General features: G+C 34.8%; 1 protein-coding gene across 4 annotated transcripts in view; it reads right to left on the reverse strand.

Annotated features, from left to right (window-relative positions):
* The window catches only part of LOC149780837 (uncharacterized), an 83,740-nt gene that overhangs the window by 30,230 nt on the left and 31,779 nt on the right, over window positions 1-21,731 (reverse strand). For all 4 annotated transcript variants that reach the window (XM_089937899.1, XM_089937898.1, XM_089937902.1 and 1 more), the window contains 5 exons: window positions 17,372-17,941; window positions 13,814-14,255; window positions 11,503-11,629; window positions 7,324-7,400; window positions 3,925-3,994 (listed from right to left, as the gene is read on the reverse strand). In XM_089937899.1, coding sequence (XP_089794025.1) covers window positions 3,925-3,994; window positions 7,324-7,400; window positions 11,503-11,629; window positions 13,814-14,255; window positions 17,372-17,941 — 1,286 coding nt within the window. The remainder of the gene's footprint in view (window positions 1-3,924; window positions 3,995-7,323; window positions 7,401-11,502; window positions 11,630-13,813; window positions 14,256-17,371; window positions 17,942-21,731) is intronic.

Consider the following 21,731-nt stretch of genomic DNA (forward strand, 5'->3'; position numbering starts at 1 on the left):
AAACCAGATGTGTAAGCAGTTACGAAAAAATAAACATAGCAACAAGTGATACAATATTTCTGCCATTTCTACAAGCATTTCAATGGTGAAAAAACTCAATAAAGTTGTATTCTGTTCAGAGTACATTTTCATATGTGTGACCTGAAATTAACTTGCAGGTGTTTTTGCACATTACCGCTTTTCAAATGCACAAATTAAAAAAAATATTGTGCAAATCACACAATTGTGTTCAATGGGAGCATCTCTCAATACGTTTTCATTAGTGTGGGTGAAACTGGGTCCAAAATATTGAAGATGTAAGAATAGCTGAAAATACATAAATCAGTCCAACATGAAAATTATGGAAATAGTTACCAAATTTTTTTAATAATCAATTTATTTTTCATAAGATATATTCATATAGCAATTTTATGAATGTAAGTGAAATCAAGTAAGTGCTAATGAGATTGTAATGAGTGAATAGCTGAAAATACAAAAAGGAACTCCAACATGAAAATTAGGTCGCAGTGACCAACATTCAATATGGCTGAGTTATGCTCCTTGAGATGCAATTACATACCACTTTTCAAGAAAGCAGGTGAAATAGGGTTCATGATATCACGGGGATAATGAACAGAAAGATGAAAATACACAAGTTAGCTGTGTGAAAATGAGGCCACAGTAACCAGCTTCTGGTATCATCCAGGTAATCTCCCTAAGATACAACCACTTTTAAAGACTAGGGTTCAAGATATTGAGGTCATAATAAAATCCCAAAAACAAATGGTCAAAATGCTAAAACCTTTCCCAACTTTGTTAGTTCATTGATACAACTTTTGAGAATTTGTATAAATTTCAATATAGGCATTTCAACTGATTAAATGCACGTAATACTATATAGATATTAACAATTTTGAAAAAAATTGCTACAACTTTTCTTCTTGCCAAATTTGGTAAATACAGTTTTCTGATGCTGTTTTTAGAACAGCCTGGCTCTTTCAGTTTGAGTTCGAAAACTCATTGATATCAATTAAATCAAACTTCACATAACTGACGCTGTATTGATCATGGCATTTCTTGATAGCTTACCTATGCTATTATTTCTAAAACAATTATATTATTAGGTTATAAAACTTGTTATCTACAAGATACATTGTTTTGTTGCTTCTTATTGGTATTTAATTTCAAAGAGAACACAAATCTCTCCTTGGCAACTTTACAACCTGTCCAATAATCAAGAGATACTTCATTTTCTTCCCAAATCATGTTCATTGTTTGATACTGCAGTTGTTTCTCTATATATACATTACATTTAAAGACAAAATCGGCTATGATTGCTTGCATGGAGAAAGTCTTTCCACCCTAGTGGAACAAAAAGCTGGTAATTCATCAACAGCAAATCACTGTAACCTACTTTCCACTGAACTTATATCAACACTTATTATTAGAATGATGTATGGAACTGTGTAACAAAGATTCAAACAACTAAAATATCTCTAGTTGGAGATGGACATACTACCCCCCCCTTATTTTTTAATGCACACTATGTGGGAAATTTTATAATTCATGCAAGCAAGCAAAGAACTGAAACATCTATTGCATTTCAAATTCCAAAAATCCCTGGAAGAAAAGATTTTGATTATTATATCTTGTAAGCAGGTCCTTCGGAAATACCCTCACTCCCTCGGCATGAGTGGAAGACAGGTCATCAAATGTTGTCAGCTATCCATCAGACTATGCATATGTGCCAAAGAACCCATGGGTACGGGGATGGGCTTGGGATTAATGGGCCATTCTGTTGCCAAATCTATCACAGTAGCATGGAACTACTCTGTTGCCATTATGTAAATAAGCACGGAGAACAGGTCAACACCAAGGTTCTTAATATCACCATCTGACACAGGGATCTTCCTCTTTTTGCTCAGCATATTGGTTTTTCGCTTGGATTTAATCAACAAAGCCTGACAATCCTGTACAAAAATTCAACATGGTACAGAATTGGCATAAGTTTTTGTTAAGAAACATCATGATGGCTTGAATAATTGTTCATTGTAGTCTAAAAAGTCCATTGAGGTTTGAAATATTAAAAGCACTTAATGGTGGGAATCTGGCAAAATATCCTGGATTAAGATTACCACTACAAGGCACAGTTCATCTTCGTGTAAAACCCAGTCCACTTGAATTCAGAGCCTATATTGCTACTGGCAATAAATAAGATCATAAACAGTGTTTCACTTGAATGTTTAATATGAAAGTACACATCGCCATTGTAGACAAGAAGTCATAATAGTTAGATGTTAAAGAGTTCCGGATGTGATACAAGGCTATCATTTTACATCATCACTCCTTTCCACTGCGGCTTGAAATGGAACAGTGCTACAGTTGGTATAACATGCTCAATCCTTTCCTTCAGAGCACATTCACTTAATATTATCTACAAAGAGATCACTTGCACATAATGAAATCTTCTGAAAGACAACGACGACTGCAATCTGTTACAAAATATCCTTCAAGTTCTTTGTACTGGTTGTTTACACTTTACATAGTCTGCTGCTTGCTGCTGTGCTTTCTGAATTTCAAATACCATCGAAATTGATGTTGATGTTCAAATGTATTCAGTTTCTCAGATGTAATCTTTCCAATGAATTTTCCAAAAGGAGTACCAACATAAAAGAAATGGATGATGCTTGTTTTGTTACTCTGGTGAATCAGTAACCGGGCACAGTTATTATTTCAAGATGTTTTGAACCATGATTTTAAAGCAAGAAACACGGTGCAGGTAAAACTACATTAGTTTCTCAAAGGCTGCATTGACTCCAGATACCAAAATGTTCATACATTCTGTCAGTTACTGAACATTAAATATATTTCTCACTCCTGATAGGTTCCTCTAATGTCACCAGAACAATACGTATCCAAACAGATGATTTAATGTCAATCAGGCTGAACGTTCCAATACAATAAAATCCTTCATGTCTTTAACAAGCTGTTTTTGAAGTCTCCAAATCTTTTCCATCTAGGATTTTTCATGCTTGAAAATCATCGACACAGGAAGTTAAATAAAATCCGTTTTGAAACATTTACGACAAAGTAAACAGTATTTCACATACTGTGGCACAGATCACTTCAGTTCTTTCCTGCAAAGAATCAGACATCTGTTTTAGCAAATGTATCAATGTCATTTTTGTCACTCCTCCCAATGATCAGATTCTAGTCTACATATAATAGCAAGTTCAGGGTAAGAATTTATTTTTCAAAACAGGTACTTGTATCTTGTTGTAGCTATTTCCATGTCTATAGTGGACTTGTGCTTGTGTTCTTCAAGTCTGGATTTAATAAATGCTATCTGTCGAAGTTGTTTCAGCAAAGTCAAGGTGAAGTTGGCTGTTCACTTTAGGCATCACTGGACCAAGATGTTTTCTCAAATGGCAACAATTCTGTGCATAGTGGGGGACAAGGGGCGTGTAGGTAACATGGTCAGGCATCCTCTAGGCATCATTACTTGGCAGCAATACATCATCCATGACAGGCTCGCAGTTCATACTATGGTGTTGAGACAAGCAGTGAGATCAAGACGAGAAGGAGTTATCAAATACTATTTCCATTTTAATACACTGCTTTTGTCTGCAATTTGAGGAATATCAGGAAATTGTCCGTATTTTAAAAATTACATTTTTAAAAATATTTACTCTTAATAATGTAGCAAATTTATTCATTTTCTTTCACTCATCCAATAAGAAAACAAAAAGAAACAAAAAGACAATTTTTATATAAAAAATTCATATAAAATAAATAAATTTTAAAGATTAAATTTTCCTTAAAGAACAATTTTTTAAAAGTAACTTATTTTACAGCTGAATCTTTGAACTGGAGTGGAATATTCTAAATGATTGAATGAATATAACTCCTTCTCTTAAATACAGTGTATTGCATAACAATACTTACCTTTTCTGGAGCTGAGGGGACATCACTCTGTTTGCTCTCTATCTCCACAGTATCTGTCTCCATCTTAGAACTGTCAAAAATTAAATTCAACAACTTTTTCAAGATACTGCTGGTAGAAATTTCAATTACTTATATTACTATATGGCATCAATATGTTCTGATAGAACAAACCTATGTCTGTACGGCATGTCATTGTACCCAAACTTGTAACCTTTTTTCCCCCTGTAAATAATGTAAATATTGTCAAATGCATTCATTTGACATTTAAGGGAACTACCAATTTATATATAGAAACATTTACCAAGCTTATTAATAATTCAAAAGCAATAGCTAAAAAACCTTAAACTAAGCATATGATAGAAATTCATCACAAATTTTAGTTTGGTAGTCAACATACAACTTCTTATGAGATGAAAAGCTAAAGGATTTAAAGTGTCATTTGCCGTAAACTTTTTACAACTGCAAAATAAAAACACAGTTTTGACATGAATCATCTTTACCAATTTTCCCAGAGTGAACGTTTTGATACTAAAATGTGGTTTGGTGATTGACAATAGTTTTACAAAGAGAAATAAGACGTGGCCCTAAGATTCCTCACCTGGATGACAACTGCCTAATGATTGAATTAACAACAACTGACTAATAAATCAAGAAAATTCTTCCTAAGCTGCTGATTGCACATTATAATAACGATTGTTTGAACATTTCTCTCTGCATTTTGTATCAAAAACACTATTTACTGGTATATCAGCATCACTTGCCCAGTAAAGAAAGGATTTTATGCCAGTTTGCTATCAAAGCTGGTCAAATTCAATTCAGCAGCTTAGACATGTTTAATGGAATTTTTGTTGTTGCTTTATTTACCCATGGTGACCTTATCTGATGGTAGGTAGTATTGTCTGCACAAATCTGGTTGCTTTACTGTCGGATTATGGCAGTCAAATTTGTTAAAATTCTGTCAACAGTTTTTGTTTAGACGTCATTTAAAAGTTTATCTATTTGATAATATTTGAATGGTTGAGCAGCATAGTTTGTACAAGTTGTGCTTTATGCTATGATACTTTCTGTCAAATTTGGTAAAATTTTTAATTTTTAAACTTTTAGTAATGGTGGCCATATTTGAATGTGGATAATAATCATTTGTATTATCTGTAAGTCCTTCTTAGCAAGGTACTTAACATCAAATTTGGTCAAATTCTGTTGAGCAGTTATCTAAAAAGCCAATTAAGGGTTTCTTTCTTTTTAGAGATGCTAGCCATATTTCATGATAGCATCTGTACAAACTTGAAAACCATTCATGCAAGGATGTTTTTCTGTCAAGTTTGATAAAAAATTTGTTGCGCATTGATTGTGAAGCTTACAACTTCTTATTTTCTAGTTGTAATGGTGGCCATACATGATGACTGGTTAGCATCATGCCTAACATTTTAAAAGTATTCATGCAAAGATGTGTTCTGCCAAATTTCGTCAAATTGGTCTGGTGATCTATGAATAGTTTAAAATAGCATTTGTTGATAGATGCATGGCAGATGCAGAACTATACTGCTGGTACACTTACCCTAACAATCAGATGAGCTAAAAGAAAACATCAAATTTTATGATGATCATTTGAAACAAAGAACAAATCATTCAACTAATGCCACAATTATGGGTCAAAGAGATGGATCTGAAATTTTTACTTCTATTCTCAGTTTAAGAAATTTTAAAATTTATCAATACATCCAACGATTCTTGTTTAATTTTTTGCTTCTGTACAGAGTAAACTATGTCATCAGTACCAGTGAATGAACATTAGGCTGGTATAGTGTGTCCGCAATATTCATACACAGTGTTCATGTTCTGCATTTGATTTTCGTTCTAGATCCGGTTATGCCCCAAAGCAGATTGAGGATCATATGATAATTGTTTGACTGCAGCACAATGATGGCAATAGCATTTTGAGGATGCTTTACTCCATCCTGTGTGTGTGATTTGGATTTTTTTACGTAGCTTTAACAATTTTGCAGTCATATCTCTCTGATGTCTGCAGTATGGAAGTTTATAGTGATGTCTAGCACTGGGGCACCATGCTGCAAACATGTAGCATGATGTCCCACCCAGTCACATCATCCTGACACCAGGCCAACCAGTCCTAACACTAACCTCTTAATGTTGAGCGCCAAGCGAGGCAGCTATTAGTACCATTTTTATAAGTCTTAGTATGACTCGGCCGGGGTTTGAACCAACGACCTCATGCATCTAAGGTGGACACTCTAACCCCCAGGCCACCGGAGCGGTCCTACTCCATCCTACCTAAAGTAAAAATAAATGTGGATTAAATTACTTACCTGTCCAATGATACGGTAACCCCACTACATCAAGAACACCTGTACTAAACTAACAATAACAATCATAGGGCTATAAAACTAGCCAAGGACCTGCATGTTAAGTTCACTGATGTGAAAAACTGAACTAGTCATTGTAGACATTAATTATCGTGCTGAAAATAAGATAAAAATGATCTCGATAACAAACTGTAAGCCACTTGTCTTTTTTAAAATTGCTTTGCTCATGAAATTTTTAAATGAAATCTTTACAAACTTAAAAAATTGCAATTTTTAATCAGCACTATACAGCCAGTATCTATCTAACTACAAGGCAAAAAACAAAACAGGAGTTTCTTGAAGGAATTAACATTCTGCTGGACAAAAGAATTACCAGAAATCCAAAAACAGATGGTTTCTTAATTTTAACGGCAGATTACTGAAACGATCTCTAATATTTTTTTAAGAAACTCCAACATACCAAGTAACAAATCTTTTTTCTTATGTTGGAGTTAACATGTTCACAATAAAACACTATTTTTATCATGGCCTTGAACATCATATCATGGACAGAAGATCATGAAATTGTCTCAATGTCAAAATACCACATGATAAATCTGGTTAAATCTCCGACAAAAATTTGTTGTAACAAATTCTGTTTAAGTTCTTTTATTCAAGATACTCTTCAGATATATTAACAATCTGGTTAAATGATAAATCATTCATACTTCTTTATTTATCATGCTCAGGAGCTAGGACAGCAAAAACGCTATATCAGGACCAGTGACAAAGTTAGAGTGCCATCAATTTTTGTGTTACAGACAGAAATATTTGGGGGGGGGGAGAGAGAGAGAGAGAGTAAGGGCATGGAAGTCAGATTTCATTTTGTACCGATTAGACATAAGATATCACTATCTCGATAAATCCATTTTATCAAGATGAAAAGATGCAATTTTCCTGGGTGTCAAGCCAGGCATTCTCGTTATTAAGGACCAAGAAGACTTCTAGTTAAAAAAAACCAAACAGGTGACATCAGTCCTATTTTTATTTCAGTGATTATTTTTTTAATCCATAATGCATGCTTTTAAACATTTACCTTTGCTCTGGTGAACATGTCTGGTCCTTGATTGGTGTATCCTCAGACGCTGTATGAAAACTGGATTCATCGCGGACCTGTAGAATCAAGAGCCAACAGCTGACATATTTCTGAGCAGAACTTTATGTAAAGACTAAAAGCACATTATTATCCAGTACTCTCAATTTTTGTTATACTACTCAGCATTTACAATTTATATACCACGTATATACTTACCTGAAAGTTGACATTTTTTTAAAACTAAAAATGATTCATGCCACTATTCCTATCAAGAAATAAATTGATGGTATGCACTGTGTTTATCTGTTTCATTATGGTATTCATTATACAATACTTATATCTACATTTATTTTTATTTTAATAATTTCACAATACTAAATTCAATATTTTTGCAAAGTGGTGCCATCAATATTGCTTACCATGAGTGTTTACTACAAAGTATATTGCTGCGATTGTCATGCAAATCTGAACCACCTATATTTTTATATTTTGTGCTTTGCTCTAAAAACAGTGTTGGATACAAACAATTTTGATTTGGTTTATATTTGCCATTTTCAAAAACCAGACTTAAATCCAAACTTATCTGCCAATACACGTGCTTATAAGCCTTTAGTTTGAAAAGGCAACACCCTGTTTTCCAGTTGACAGTCTATCAATTGAACTGCAAATTTGATATCTTGTTCAGTGCCAAGTAGAGTCCCTACAACTTGTTCAGTGCCAAGTAGAGTCCCTACAATTTGTTCAGTGCCAAGTAGAGTCCCTACAACTTCCTGTTATCATCTGATCTTAATCCCATAGCTTGTAAAGGCAGCACCCACTTAGTTTTCCAGCTGATAACCCACTGACCAAGCTATGAATTTTATACTTGTTCAGTGCCAAGTCATACATGCCAACCTCCCAAGGGGGTACAAGCATAAATATTGCTATTATAAGTGGGGAACAAGTGTAATTTGGGTGTAAAAAGTGTAATCTTTATATTACATGCCATAATTACAACATGTATGAAAAAGATACATTTACTTTATTAACCTTGTTTTGCAGCTGATCAAAATACTTGTCACAAAGGGCAAATTCCATATTTATAATCAGCACTTCTTTACCTAGTCTACATGTGTCACTTTTTGTTGAATGATTATGAACTGGAATTCTGCATTGAGCATGGTCATGTGTTCAGAGTGCTGTTTTACATTACTGTTATATTCTTGTTTATAAACTGTGCAAAGTGGTGCTGATTTGTCCATTTTCATTATCAGCCAGTCATATAACTTCCACAACTCACATCATAAAGTGTTTTACTTAACAACTAGTGACATTTTGTTTAAAAGTAAAGACTGGTCTGCTAACCAGTTAGCTTATCAATAAAATGAATCTGTGAGGTAAAGTTCATATCTGAAGAAACAAGTCTGTTTTCTTCAAACGGGGTCATATATACATGTAGTTGTTATAAATAACACTCTTAAATTAATCTTAAGCAGTAGTCATCTTTTTGAGAATCTATTCAAATTTATGAGTGAAATTATTGAGATGATAAGAAATATAACAAAAACAACTTTTTATTGCTATATTTTTATCTTATTTTTTTAATGTACCAAAAAGGCATAATCCATATATAGGGAAGCGCAAAACGTAATTTAGTGAAAGAAGATTATGCCAAAAGCACAATGGTTGGCACATATGCCAAGCAGTCTTGTACGCAGTTAAAAATGGGTTTTTATCTAAACCCTGTGATCATGACACACAACTGATAACTGTTATGCTGTAGCACATCTTTCAAAAGATTTCAGACTGTTTAATGATTTACATGGTCCAACCACAGTCTCCAAATAAGCACCCACAGATGACAGTCAAGATGAGGAATTAGAGTCAGATTATGTATATGATGACCATACCACAACTTTATTCGGTAAATCAGAAGACAAGGATGAATTCTTGCACTTGTATCCAGACGACACTAGACAGTGGCATTTATAGGATTTCATGAATCATAAAACTGTGAACTTTACTTATATTGTATATTTCTAGATGTATGGAATTTATATATTGGATCTTTATACTGGTAGTTGACCTACAACAGTATTCATGGATTTAAAATGTCAAACACTACGCATTTCTATGGATTTTGATTAGACTAAGACAAAATGTAACCTGTTAATATATGTGACATATTTCACAAAATAATATAACTGCCTTTATTTTACACCAGTTATTTCCTATCTATTTATCAACTGATCCAGTTTGGTTTGTTTTTTATCCAAAGTTCACCTCCAATTCACTGACAATCTGTTACCTGTTACAGATGGATCTGACATGCATAATACTCCTTGACCTATAGGAGGACCCAAGAGAAATTAGAATTGTACAGCCCCAAAAGAGGAAGAGGTTTGGCTTACAGTCAAGTCATCTTATGAGCGAGTATATATTGCACTAGTTGTAATACCCATTATTTCCACGGTAAAAAAAAAAAATGAATATAGGCAACATATAAAATATTAATATGGGATATCATGTAAAATAATCAATATGGAATATCTAAGATCAAAGGGCACTTCTATGCAACTTGCTTAACATGTGTAACTAGACTGGTTAAGATACTGTCAATGGTTTGAGAGTTATCAAAATAAAAATGTTGACGTATCATGATGGGGATGGGAAGGAAATACAACGTAAATCCTTGACCTTAAGAAACATCACCTTAGAAGTCAGGACCAAAGAATGATCACGCGTACACAATAAATTAGCAAGATCTGGTTACATGTTCCTACAGTGATCCTATCAAATATTGCCACCACAGCCATCGCCCTATGTCTGCTATAGAAGCCGACTCAAATTCTTCAAGCAACCCTGAGAAACATTATTATTTAAACGTTCACATAACTTGCTGTTGTTTGAGTGCGGACCAAGTGTTAAGCAAGGAATCAATACGAATTTCTGAAATAAAACAATGACTTTGGTACATGTCTGGTGTACCCAAGGACTTTATATTTGAAAGAAATTCCCAGCTTTGACAATGTGACTAGATACACTATGGAATTATAGGTAACATGTTGGACATCCTATGGCTTATTTAAGATTACAAGTTACATGAAATCAGTTTTGATGTCCTGCATTCATTCTGAAATTATAGTTCATAATTTTTACAACATCAGCGGGAACATTGTATTTATTTACCTGATATCTGCATAATAATTATTTTCTTTCATCAAGGCACAGATGTGCAAAACCTGTTCCTTATAACCTTTGTTAAGGCATTTTTCTGAACAAACTCCCAAATCTAAGGATAATCAAGAGTGTAAATAGCATATGGAAAAGCACATAGATGCTAAAAGTGACTGACATATGGATATTCCTACAAGGCAGGCCCAACTGTAGGCCATACTTTTGGCAGACTGGCATTGCACATTGCTGTGACAAACAGTGGACTTGAAACTGGCAAAAAGTCAATATTTAAAATATAGGTCACAATTACTAGCTTTTGGTGAAAGTTTTGTACCCACCAAAACTTGTTCACATATTAATTTCCAGGCTTCTATGGCCAAAAGGATCCCAGAATGTGACCAAATTGAAGAATGCACTAAGGCAATAAATAAACTATTTTAGGCAATTTCTTTCTTTCACTCAACAAGATGAAAGCAAAGCAAAAAACTGCATCATAAAAGGTAATCTCCTGCTAAATATGGTATCCCTGTAAAAACATGGGAAATCCACACACCTAGGGATGACCCATAAACCAGGATGACAGAAGATAAGTGCATACTGGCACTATATCCCAAATATTAAAGAGAATGGAATAAAATGGTACTCAAATACAAGGAAATTCAAGGATAGTACCAAACAAATGTGAACACAGAGGTTGCTATAGTAATATTTGTAAAGACATGCACACAAATACCATAATGGCTGCTACATCGAGCATCCACCATGGCAGGTTTGAAAATAAAATGCATACAGACTAGTACATACCCACATAGCATTTTCATACAGCAAGTAACTTGCATATGACATCAAGAAACTTCATATTAACTAAAACCAATTTTCCTGACCTTATCTTTCACATTCTTGAAAGATAAAATATAATAAATAAGCAAACATCGATGGTCATCTTATCTTCTACGTAAACTTTAATATTGCAACAACGGCCATAGAGAGAATTAATAAAGTGCTTATATAGTCTATACAAACCACAGTATTTAGAGGTTGTGACTTCAGTCTTGAACTTGGTGGAGACCTCAATTTTGGTGACCTTGAAGGAGACCTAGATTGTGATCGGGACCTTGACCTTGAAGAACTGCTTCTTGAATCAGCTGATCTGAAAACAAATGACACAGTATATTACTATATATTTAACTTACAAGCAAAAAAGCTACATAATTAATGGGACCTCGACATGGAGTCCTGAAAATGGTGAATTGGTGGGTCATAAGTTTGCCATTTTGAAAATTTGCTATTTAATGATAATAGATTACATCAGTTAGTGTACTGTCATAAATACTGATACAATACATAATTTCATACCTAATCCAGAAATTGATAAAAACATTAAATTTTAGGCATTATCAATATACTGCATGATTTGATTGAGTTTCTTGTGGTTTTATGGCAAATAAAGTATGGAATAATTTCTTCTGGCACATCAATATGTTTAAAGTATTTATCACAACCAAGAAATGGATAAATCCCATATTTTACTATCTGAGAATCAGTATCTGCATCATGTCTATATAAACTCATTCAAGGTATACTGACGCAATCATTCAAAGCCATTCCCCCAACTTCTGGTCTAATGGCTGCCGACAATTTTTATATACATACTTTTGATGATTGACAACTTACAAAATAGTTATTTAAAATAGCTCACACATCTGAATGTAAATGTGAAGGCTTCTCAAAAAAGCAAACTGTACATTAGATAACCATCAAAAGCTCCAGGAAGAAATAGAAATATGCTCATGGAAAATTTATGTAACAGCACAGCATCTGAAACCTGACCAATGTAAGAGCATAGCACAGTATCTGAAAACTGACCTATATCATACCACAGTATCTGAAAATTGACCCATTTATGTCATACCACAGTATTTGAAAACTGACCTATCTCATAGCACAGTTCAGAAAACTGACCTATGTCATAGCACAGTATCTGAAAACTAACCTATAAGAGAATAGCACAGTATCTGAAAAGTGATCTATGTCATACCACATTATCTGAAAACTGACCTATAAGAGAATAGCACTATCTGAAAACTGATCTATGTCATAGCACAGTATCTGAAAACTGATCTATGTCATAGCACAGTATCTGAAAACTGATCTATGTCATAGCACAGTATCTGAAAACTGATCTAGGTCATAGCATAGTATCTGAAAACTGACTTAAATGCAAACATAAATGAAGGTATCAGAGAGGAAAATGCTTCACAATCAAAAATTGTCGAAGTGGGGCATTAAAAAAAGAAGAAACAAGACAGCACATTATTATGTATGCCATGTGGTAAACAGCATCATACTCCTTTTAAGTGAAACCATCTTTCATCTTTCTTTTAGTTGAAATTACATTACAATTTTGAAATGTGTAATCAAGCTTTAGAACCCATGACATAAGATTTAAGGTCAAACTGTGAGGGTTGGCAGGTCTGCTTAAGGTGGGTGTATAACAAAAGACTGATGCTCAATTAGGTCAAGGAATTTGCACAAGATATGACCATTTCTTCTTTTAAGTGCCTAGTGTTGAAAACATCAGATATACTTCAGTGAAAACAAGATTTTCAAATAAGCTGCTGTGGTGGACATATTGGCTAACAGATTGGCACCATTTCCATTTAGGACAAAGTAGACATTAAAAATCTCCTGGTGAAAACCCTATGTCATAATGATCATCCATTTGGGGGAGTAGTGACAACAAGATTTTCATGACAGCCATCGTTGCAACCATAGTGGATATATGACTGGCCCTATTTTCATTTAGGACCAACTAGGTATCATAAGAAGTCTATCTGTGAAAAAACCAAATATGAAATTGCCATCCATTTGGAAGGAGTAGAGATAACAATATTCTCAAGATAGCCACCAATAGTGGCCATATTGAAGGTTAGTCATTTTCATTTTAGACCAAGAAGACACTACAAGAACTCTCCTGATGAAACCCCCATGTCAAAATTACTTTCTCTTTAAGAGGTAAATCAAGATTTTCAAGATAGCCGCATGCTGCATGTCAGATCAGCACCATATTAATTTAATGTCAACAAAACATAAGAAGCCTTTAAGTGAAAACCCTGCAATGATATGACCATTCCTTCAGGTGAACTAGTGATAAGAATTTCAAGCTGGCCAATGTGGTAGCCTTTATGGACCCCAGATCAAAACCATTTTTACTTAAAAGTAAGTTCACATCATACAATTTTTTTTGATGATAACCCTATGTTACATGTTTTAGGATTAAAAGCAATGAATCAAGCAACTCATTTTTCAAAGTAAAAAAAAAGAAGAAAACTACCTTAATCTTGACTTCTCCTTGCTTTTGGACCTACTTCTGGAAGATGAGCTGGAACTTGACCTCCTTCTTGCTGGCTTAGTCTTTTTCTTCTCTGGAGATCGAGAGTGGGATTCAGAATCTGAGCGCGATCTTCTCTTCTGCACCTGACCTTTGAACTTTTGTGGTGATTCTGAACTTGACCTTGAAGATGACCATGACCTTTTACGCTCACCTTTGCCTTTCAATTTAGATTTTGGTGGAGATTCTGATCTGTCTCTGGAGGATGATGATCTTTTTCTTTCTACCCTTCCCTTAAGTTTGGATCTTGGGGGAGACTCTGAACTTGACCTTGAAGATCTTGATCCTGACTTTGATCTTGACGATGAGCTGGAGGATCTACTTCTTCTTTTTTCACCCTTCTTGTCACCTTTCTTATCAGATTTTGTTTTTCTTTGCTGTGCATCTAGAAAATAGTGATTGTTAAAATAAAAAGAACAATAAAAATGGTACACTAAAAGAGAAAATTTATTTATCTTATGATCATTGGAACATAAAATAGCTCACATTAATCTACTTTTAACAGTGATTTGTACTCCAAAACACAGATGCAACCATTATTCGAATTATGTGACAGGGTTGAACTTAAAGAGTCCATCAACATTACTGATGTTCTGCTGGACAAAAAGAATTAAGACTATATCTTACTTTTAACTTGAGTGATGAAATCTCAAAATTTCTTCAGCGAAAATCTTTCCCAATTACTGCTGCAGCACACATAATGGATACCAGCTTGACACTATTGTTATTTAGGACAACACTGATGTCATAAGTCTTGTGGTGAAACCCCCATGTAATAATTATCACCCATCTAGGATGAGATTTATAAGGCAGTCATCATGGCAGCCATATTAGATTTATAAATGACACCATTTTCACTTAGGATGAACTAGGTATCACAACATTTCTTTCTACTGGTGAAAACTCCATGTTGATAAAGCCATTGACTTGGACAGAAGTAGAGATAACATAGTATCAAGATTTGACTTTCCAAAACAGGAGGAGTAGCAAGTAACTAGATTTTTTTTATATGGCTGCCATATTGGATGCTGGATCAACACCTTTTCCATTTTAATACCAATTGGACATCAGAAGTAGTCGTCAGGTAAAAACCTCATGTCAATATGACTTTTCATTCAGTGTAAGCCATATTGAACACCAGATCTGCATCATGTTCATTTAGGACCAGCTAGACATCGTAAGAATTCTTTTCATGAACACTCCATAAAACATAACCATTCATTCAAAGGAGTACCCAAAACAAGATTTTCAAGGTGGCTGCCATGGCAGCAATAAATGACTTAGATCAGCACCATTTTCATTTAGGACCAAGCAGATAACAAAGGGAAGCTTATTTTTCCTTTCGTCTTAAACATGCATCACTTTCTGGAGGGCATTTATAAAAAATATTATATAATCAACAGTTTGATCATGCAGATGCTTTGCATGAACAAATAGGTGCAGTTTAAAGCATCTGGGGTGCTGCTACTAATATGAATTCCAGATCCAAATCAAACATGGATCAACCAAATATCCGGAATTTTTGGCAATGATCATAATTCCATAGTTGGCAGGTCTGGCATAGGAACAGGTGGATATCATATGACAAAAAGACAATTGCATAAGCTCTTCTGGTCCATGTTCAGCAGAGCTACAAATTGCTGGAACATGAAAAATCGATATGAAAAACTATTAGCAATAATATTTGTATTAGCAATCAGAAACACATGTAGTCTTAAAGTGTTTGCATCAATGAAGTTACATAACTTTTCGTGCAATAATATTGAAGAAATGGAGTTAAATGCAACTACTTTATTTCAGCACAAAACAGGACAATACCATCAACAGATGATCACTAAGAATTTATACTTTTATTACTACAGTTTAGGTCTAAGTATTTCACTATTTTCATATTTAAAAAAGCCATAAAAAAGATCCAAACTCTAAATCCTGTTTCCATGCCAAACCCAAAAAGTAGTGAGGCAAAAAATGTGTGGTTCCTAATACACTGGTTTCAAAATTAAGTAGGTAAGTAGATTTGTATTTTTTTGTATATAGACATTATAGATATTATAATCATTCGTATATATATATATATATATATATATATATATATATATATATATATATATATATATATATATATATATATTGTACTAAGCACTTCAAGCACTGGGCTAAACAAGCTCAAGTAGATGTACAAATCAATTTCTGGATTTTTTTTAATCTCATGGGGGCAAAATATACTAGGGTCATCAATCAAAAACAGGGATGGTCAGCCAACCAGAAAGATCTTTCTTTTCTTTTTCTGCCCACAGCATGAATTTAAATAATGTGAATAGCCATGTGGCCTCCCCATCCAATGGTTACCCTAAATTAAAAATCTGTACTTTTTATGGATGGTCTCAGAGAGAACAATTTGTTTAAAGATTGGCATTACTGGAGCATCTTTAAGTCGAGATCATCATTATAAAATTAATCATCTTCCCTGGAATACTAATACCACTTACCGTATATACTCATACACAAGTTGAATCAACCTGCAAACAATAAAGATCCTGATCTATGTATTATAATGTGCCTAAATATCAGAGTCTAAGCTGTATATTCTACTGATTACTCCTAACAAACTGAACACACCCAGATCTGCTGGTGCATTATGTGCCTGTAGATCTGGATCTGTGCAACTTGCAGTTGGATTCATTAGCAAATATATATTGTATTACAAAAATATCCATGATGCTCAGGAAAAATAAATTTCAAGCTTAATGCCTCAAAACAATCAAACATGCTACACAGACAGCATCTAAATTGCTTCCAAGCAACATTATGTTCCATTAACTCATTCAGCCGTATCCCACCTACAGGCATGATGAGGATGTATGCTACTTCCAAGCTCTATAGCGTCAAGGCCATTTAAGATACACCAAAGTGGGTAGTATCACAGAAAATCAGACAGATGTCGCTCTACAATGATAATGAATAATCTGGGCTTTCAACTTGGATTACAAATTGCTGAGGGAGAATCCTAGCTTTTGTGACCTGGATTATTTTCATAAAAAATTTGGCCATCGTCAGAATCAAATTTTGTGTCTTGATTTTAGACATATTGGCCTGTGATCTGAACTGCACACACAGACAGATGAACCTCTGCAAAAAGTATGATACACTGGGAATTGGGAGTAAGAAGTGGCCAGGAGACTAAACTGATGGGTCCAATACCCCCCCCCCCCATTTACCCTTCTGCACATGCACAGGCCAAACAGCCAGTGAAATATCACATTTCTAGCACATCAAGGTAAACAACAAAATATATCTTGGAACCAGATGTATTTGGATGTATTTAGAATTAATTTCCAAAATGCGTTTCCTACCCTCCTTTCAGGTGAAAATGACAAAAATCACAAATGCAGAATGAGTTAATCAGTGTCTTCAAAAGTGTCACAATTTTACTGGGTGAACGGTTGGTGGGTACACAAATTGGTAGGCGATTTGTGGGTACTTATTGCCATTTTGATTTACCTTCAGTTTCCATTGGTGTTTCATTAGCTTTGGCCTTAACATCTTTCTCCACATATTTCTTCTTAGTCTGATCTCTAGAACTAATATCCATTCCTTCTGACTTCACTCCCTCCTTTGTTACCTCTCTGTTACTCTCCTCTGTTTTTGTATCCTGTCTTTCTGCATCATGGTCTTCCTTTTCTTGCATGTTTCTTTCCTCCAGCACTCTTTCTTCTCCTCTGTGGGATTCCTCAGCTGGTTTCTGAGCCACCTCCTTCACTGGTGAAGCACCATCCCCCGTTTCCCTCTCTGACTCTCTCTGAGACCTGGTGCGTGTCCTTTTACCTTTTGAAACTGGTTCAGTGTTCTCCTGATTTCCCGTTTCCTCAGTGCTGTGGGAAGAAAATTTTCTCCTTGTTCCCATATTGACCTCCTCTCTGTTTCTGGGCTCTTCAGCCTTTTTTGACTGTTGTAACTGAGACTCCTCTTGGAAGTCCTGCTCCTTTTCTCTGTCCTTCACTAGTGGTTTTGGAGGGGAAGAACCTTTCTGCGGAGATTCTTCTTGTGAATAATCACTCTCCTGGCTGGATTCTGGAAAATAAGTTGAAAATCATGAAAACTAGAAATCTGCAACCAAGCTGCAAGTCATGGTGCATTTTCAAGTGCCTCAAATTGCAGCAATACTGAACTCAACACTGACTGAACCCAAAATGAAATTCACTGTTATACCAAGGTTTGTCTGTTCAGGGGATTATTTGCTTAATTAAACTGCCTGTTATCCCCAAGTGAATAAATAATATTGAACTATGGTTGCAGTTTTCTATACAATTATTAAAGGTACAGTATGAAAAAATTTAGTGGGGACATGCAACAAATCAAGACCCACAAAATCAGTGATACATATCTGTTTATGGGTCATGTTCTTTAAGTTGACTGGCAATGTACAGAACTTCCTCACTAGAAAGCCATTTAAAAAAAATGCAGTTCTTGTTGCAAGGTGATAATGTTTATGGAGCCACTCCATTAAGTGATAGAAAATTATATGCACAGTAAAAACTGTTATGAGCGACCACCTGTCATTTCCAAAAACAATCGTAATGCATGGATTGATTTTATTATATAAAGGCTCTGTTATGAGTGAACACCTGCGAATGCGACCAGCAACTGCGATGTCTTGGCAAAATATGCATTTTGACACTGCTATGAACGACCACATCTCAAAAAAACAGATCGAAACCACTAACCTTGACTTACATATGCAGTCAATTTAGAGGTTTGTATTCTTTCTTTATCTTTGTGAAAACCCATAAATGCAGGTAGTCCTAATGTCCCAGTGAGAAATCTTTTGAAAGGGCTTCAGTGTAGGGTTGAGTATATCATTTGTCTTTCCAGTTAATCCATAATGTCTGAGTAGCGTTTAGGAGTCTCCTCTGTTGATAGTCGGCGAATTTGTCTTTCAGGCCAGTTAATCCTTAAAACCATGAAACTGGCTTGTGTTAAGAAGGAATTTTAGCTGGCACCTATACCAATACATTGATGTGTAATTGCCTTTTATTACATAATATTAACATGATTACCGTAATTTTGTAAAAGAGGCTATAAGGCATACCTATGAACTTTCCAAAAGCCAAGAAGGTAGACAGAAAAAAAAGATTGGGACCTCAAATCTGGAGATTTTTTGTGGCATATTTAAAGCCTTGTTTTCACTAAATATTGACTGATCTTCCGGGTCCAATATGCATGAAATTCGCAAAAAAAAAGACTTGCTGCCCCCCCCCCGGTCGTGCCCTATTTTCATATTCTGGTCAGCTGTGGTCAATTGTTGTTGTTGTGGGGTTTAACGCCATTTTTCAGCACGATAGGCTATACATGGCGGCCAGTATTAATGGTGGAGGAAGAACCCGGAAAACCCCGGAAAGAACCACCGACCCACGAGAAGCTACTGGCAAGCTTTCTCACATGCCCACATTGGCTGAATCTTAAGACTCGAACCGCCGCAGAGGTGAGATGGCAGTGATCTGTAACGAACAGCGCTTTAGACCACTTGGCCACTTGGGGCCCCCTGGCTGTGGTCAAACTGCACAATAAGATTAGTCTTAAATAAACAAGCAAGAAAGCTAGTGCGACTAATTAAAAGTTAATCCTTATCGATGCAAAAATGTTGTGAAAACGACTGGCCCTCAGTCGTAATTCAAAGAAACCATGTGTAATGCAAGCACTAGTAATTGATTGGCAAATAAAGGATTCCCAATTTTGTTGAACTAAAGGTACCAAAACACAGCCAGCCTCATGGTACCTTACATGTGACAACTATTTTCCCCTCTTTGTATATCCGACCTTATTCCCTTATTATCAACTCTTAAAGCATTTAGTATTATTATAAAACATGTATTCTGAATTAGTTTTTTCTGCATGGTATGTATTTTCACTCCTCATTTGAATTTAACCATGGTAATTAACATTGGTATATACAGTATAAAAATGCCAGGTGTTCACTCGTTTAAGTTTCTTTTGTGGGAATAGCGCTATAGCATATGAAGTTACAGTATTCGTAGTGATCACTCTTGGGACTGAAATTAATTGTGGATGACTTTTCTGTTCTGGTTTATTTTTTATTTTTGTATTGTATAATTTTTAAAAAATTATTAATTTATGTGAATACTGTTTAAATTTAACATTTAGTGAAGCGAATTATTTCGAGTAAAGTAATTATTTTGTCACAACAATAATTTACAGGTGATACAAAAGAACATGTAGGACTTTCCTTGTTTAGAAGAAATAAAAATCGAAGACAATGTAATAATTGGGAGTTCTCTGCAAAACTCAGTGTATAATGTATCTGGCAGGCAGGAAGAAAGAAATCAGTCAAAACCTTAAAACAAATGTCAGGCAAAGACTGATATGGACTTATGTCATCAGTTTTAACCTGTGTATGATATGTATGACTGGATAGAGTGCACCCATAGGTGCACAATACCATGTTTTCAAAAAGAAGAGACATTTGCACAAAACAAAACAAGAATCCCCTGATGGGAATGACATTCAACAGGCAAAAAGGATTTTGCACATATTCAAGATCACTTCTTCCTTTTAACATCAGAGTCTTGAAACCATCTCTGATATTCTTCAGTGACAAGATTTTCAAATTAGCTTCGTTAGCATATAGGATGTCAGAATGGCACCATTTTCATTTAGGACAAACAAGATATCATTATAAGTCTATTGATGACAACCATGTCATAATTCGGTGGGATTAGTGACAGTAAAATTTTCATGACCGTTATCATGGCAGCCATACTGGATGTAAGACATGACCATTTTAATCTCTAGATGCTTATAGGTCTCTATATCATTCTGAACTCTACATACTCATGGTATACATGATATGACTAAGCAACCATTCACCTTCCCTCCATATTTGTATTTCGAGAAACACCCAAAATTGTTCAGATAAAAGAAATATCTGATAGAAGAATAATCTTGAACCTGTTGCAGATTTGGCAAAAAGGATCTGAACAGAGTAAACAGAGATATTTATGATAAAGATGCCCTAACATTCAAGCAACTGATCACTTATTTGCCGTACTTTACTTAATTCTAATAAAAATAATACCATTCCTTACTAACTGTCTTTCTCCAATGTTTGGAAAATTACATTCAGCATGCCACATTGGCACATTTTAGAGACTGACAATGCACGATTACCAACACAAATTAGGAACTAAAATGCTACTCTAGAAGACGATGTTGCCAGAAAAACGGTGATGGATAAAAATCTTAAAATGAAATTGGGGTTATTTTTTTTTTAACTGCAGTCACCCAGGACTAAACTCTTCTGGTCAGGGACTTGTCTGACAGTAAAATTTAGTCCCTGGTATCAGGTTATCCAATTTTGTACAATCATAATCAGTCTGCAATAGCCTGATGTTTCTTAGTTGTCATTAATCATAATTTATTCCTTGAAAAGAAAAGAAAATACCATACATACTTGCTTACAAGTTGTCAAATTGCAAACAAAAAAGATTGTGATCTGCCATAGCATAATGTACCTGCACATCAAAGTGTGTTGTTTGCTCTACTGATTACTTGTAACAAACTTCTATGCGCTGGCAGATCTGGGTCTGTGCAGTTCAGCTGGACTCAACTTATAAGCAACTATATATGGTAAGCATTATCCAAAGGAATACCAACATATAACTATTTGTTCTCTGAACATGATCATTATTTTTCATTTATAAAAAGGACATAAAATACTACCGCATCACATTGGCAGGTATAGTGGTTATAACACATTATTGGGAGGTATAGTGGTTATAACACATTATTGGGAGGTATAGTGGTCATAACACATTATTGGGAGGTATAGTGGTCATAACACATT

This window comes from Sinohyriopsis cumingii, chromosome 16 (assembly GCF_028554795.1).
Source record: "Sinohyriopsis cumingii isolate HCF-2022 chromosome 16, ASM2855479v2, whole genome shotgun sequence".
Classification (NCBI taxonomy): Eukaryota; Metazoa; Mollusca; class Bivalvia; order Unionida; family Unionidae; genus Sinohyriopsis; species Sinohyriopsis cumingii.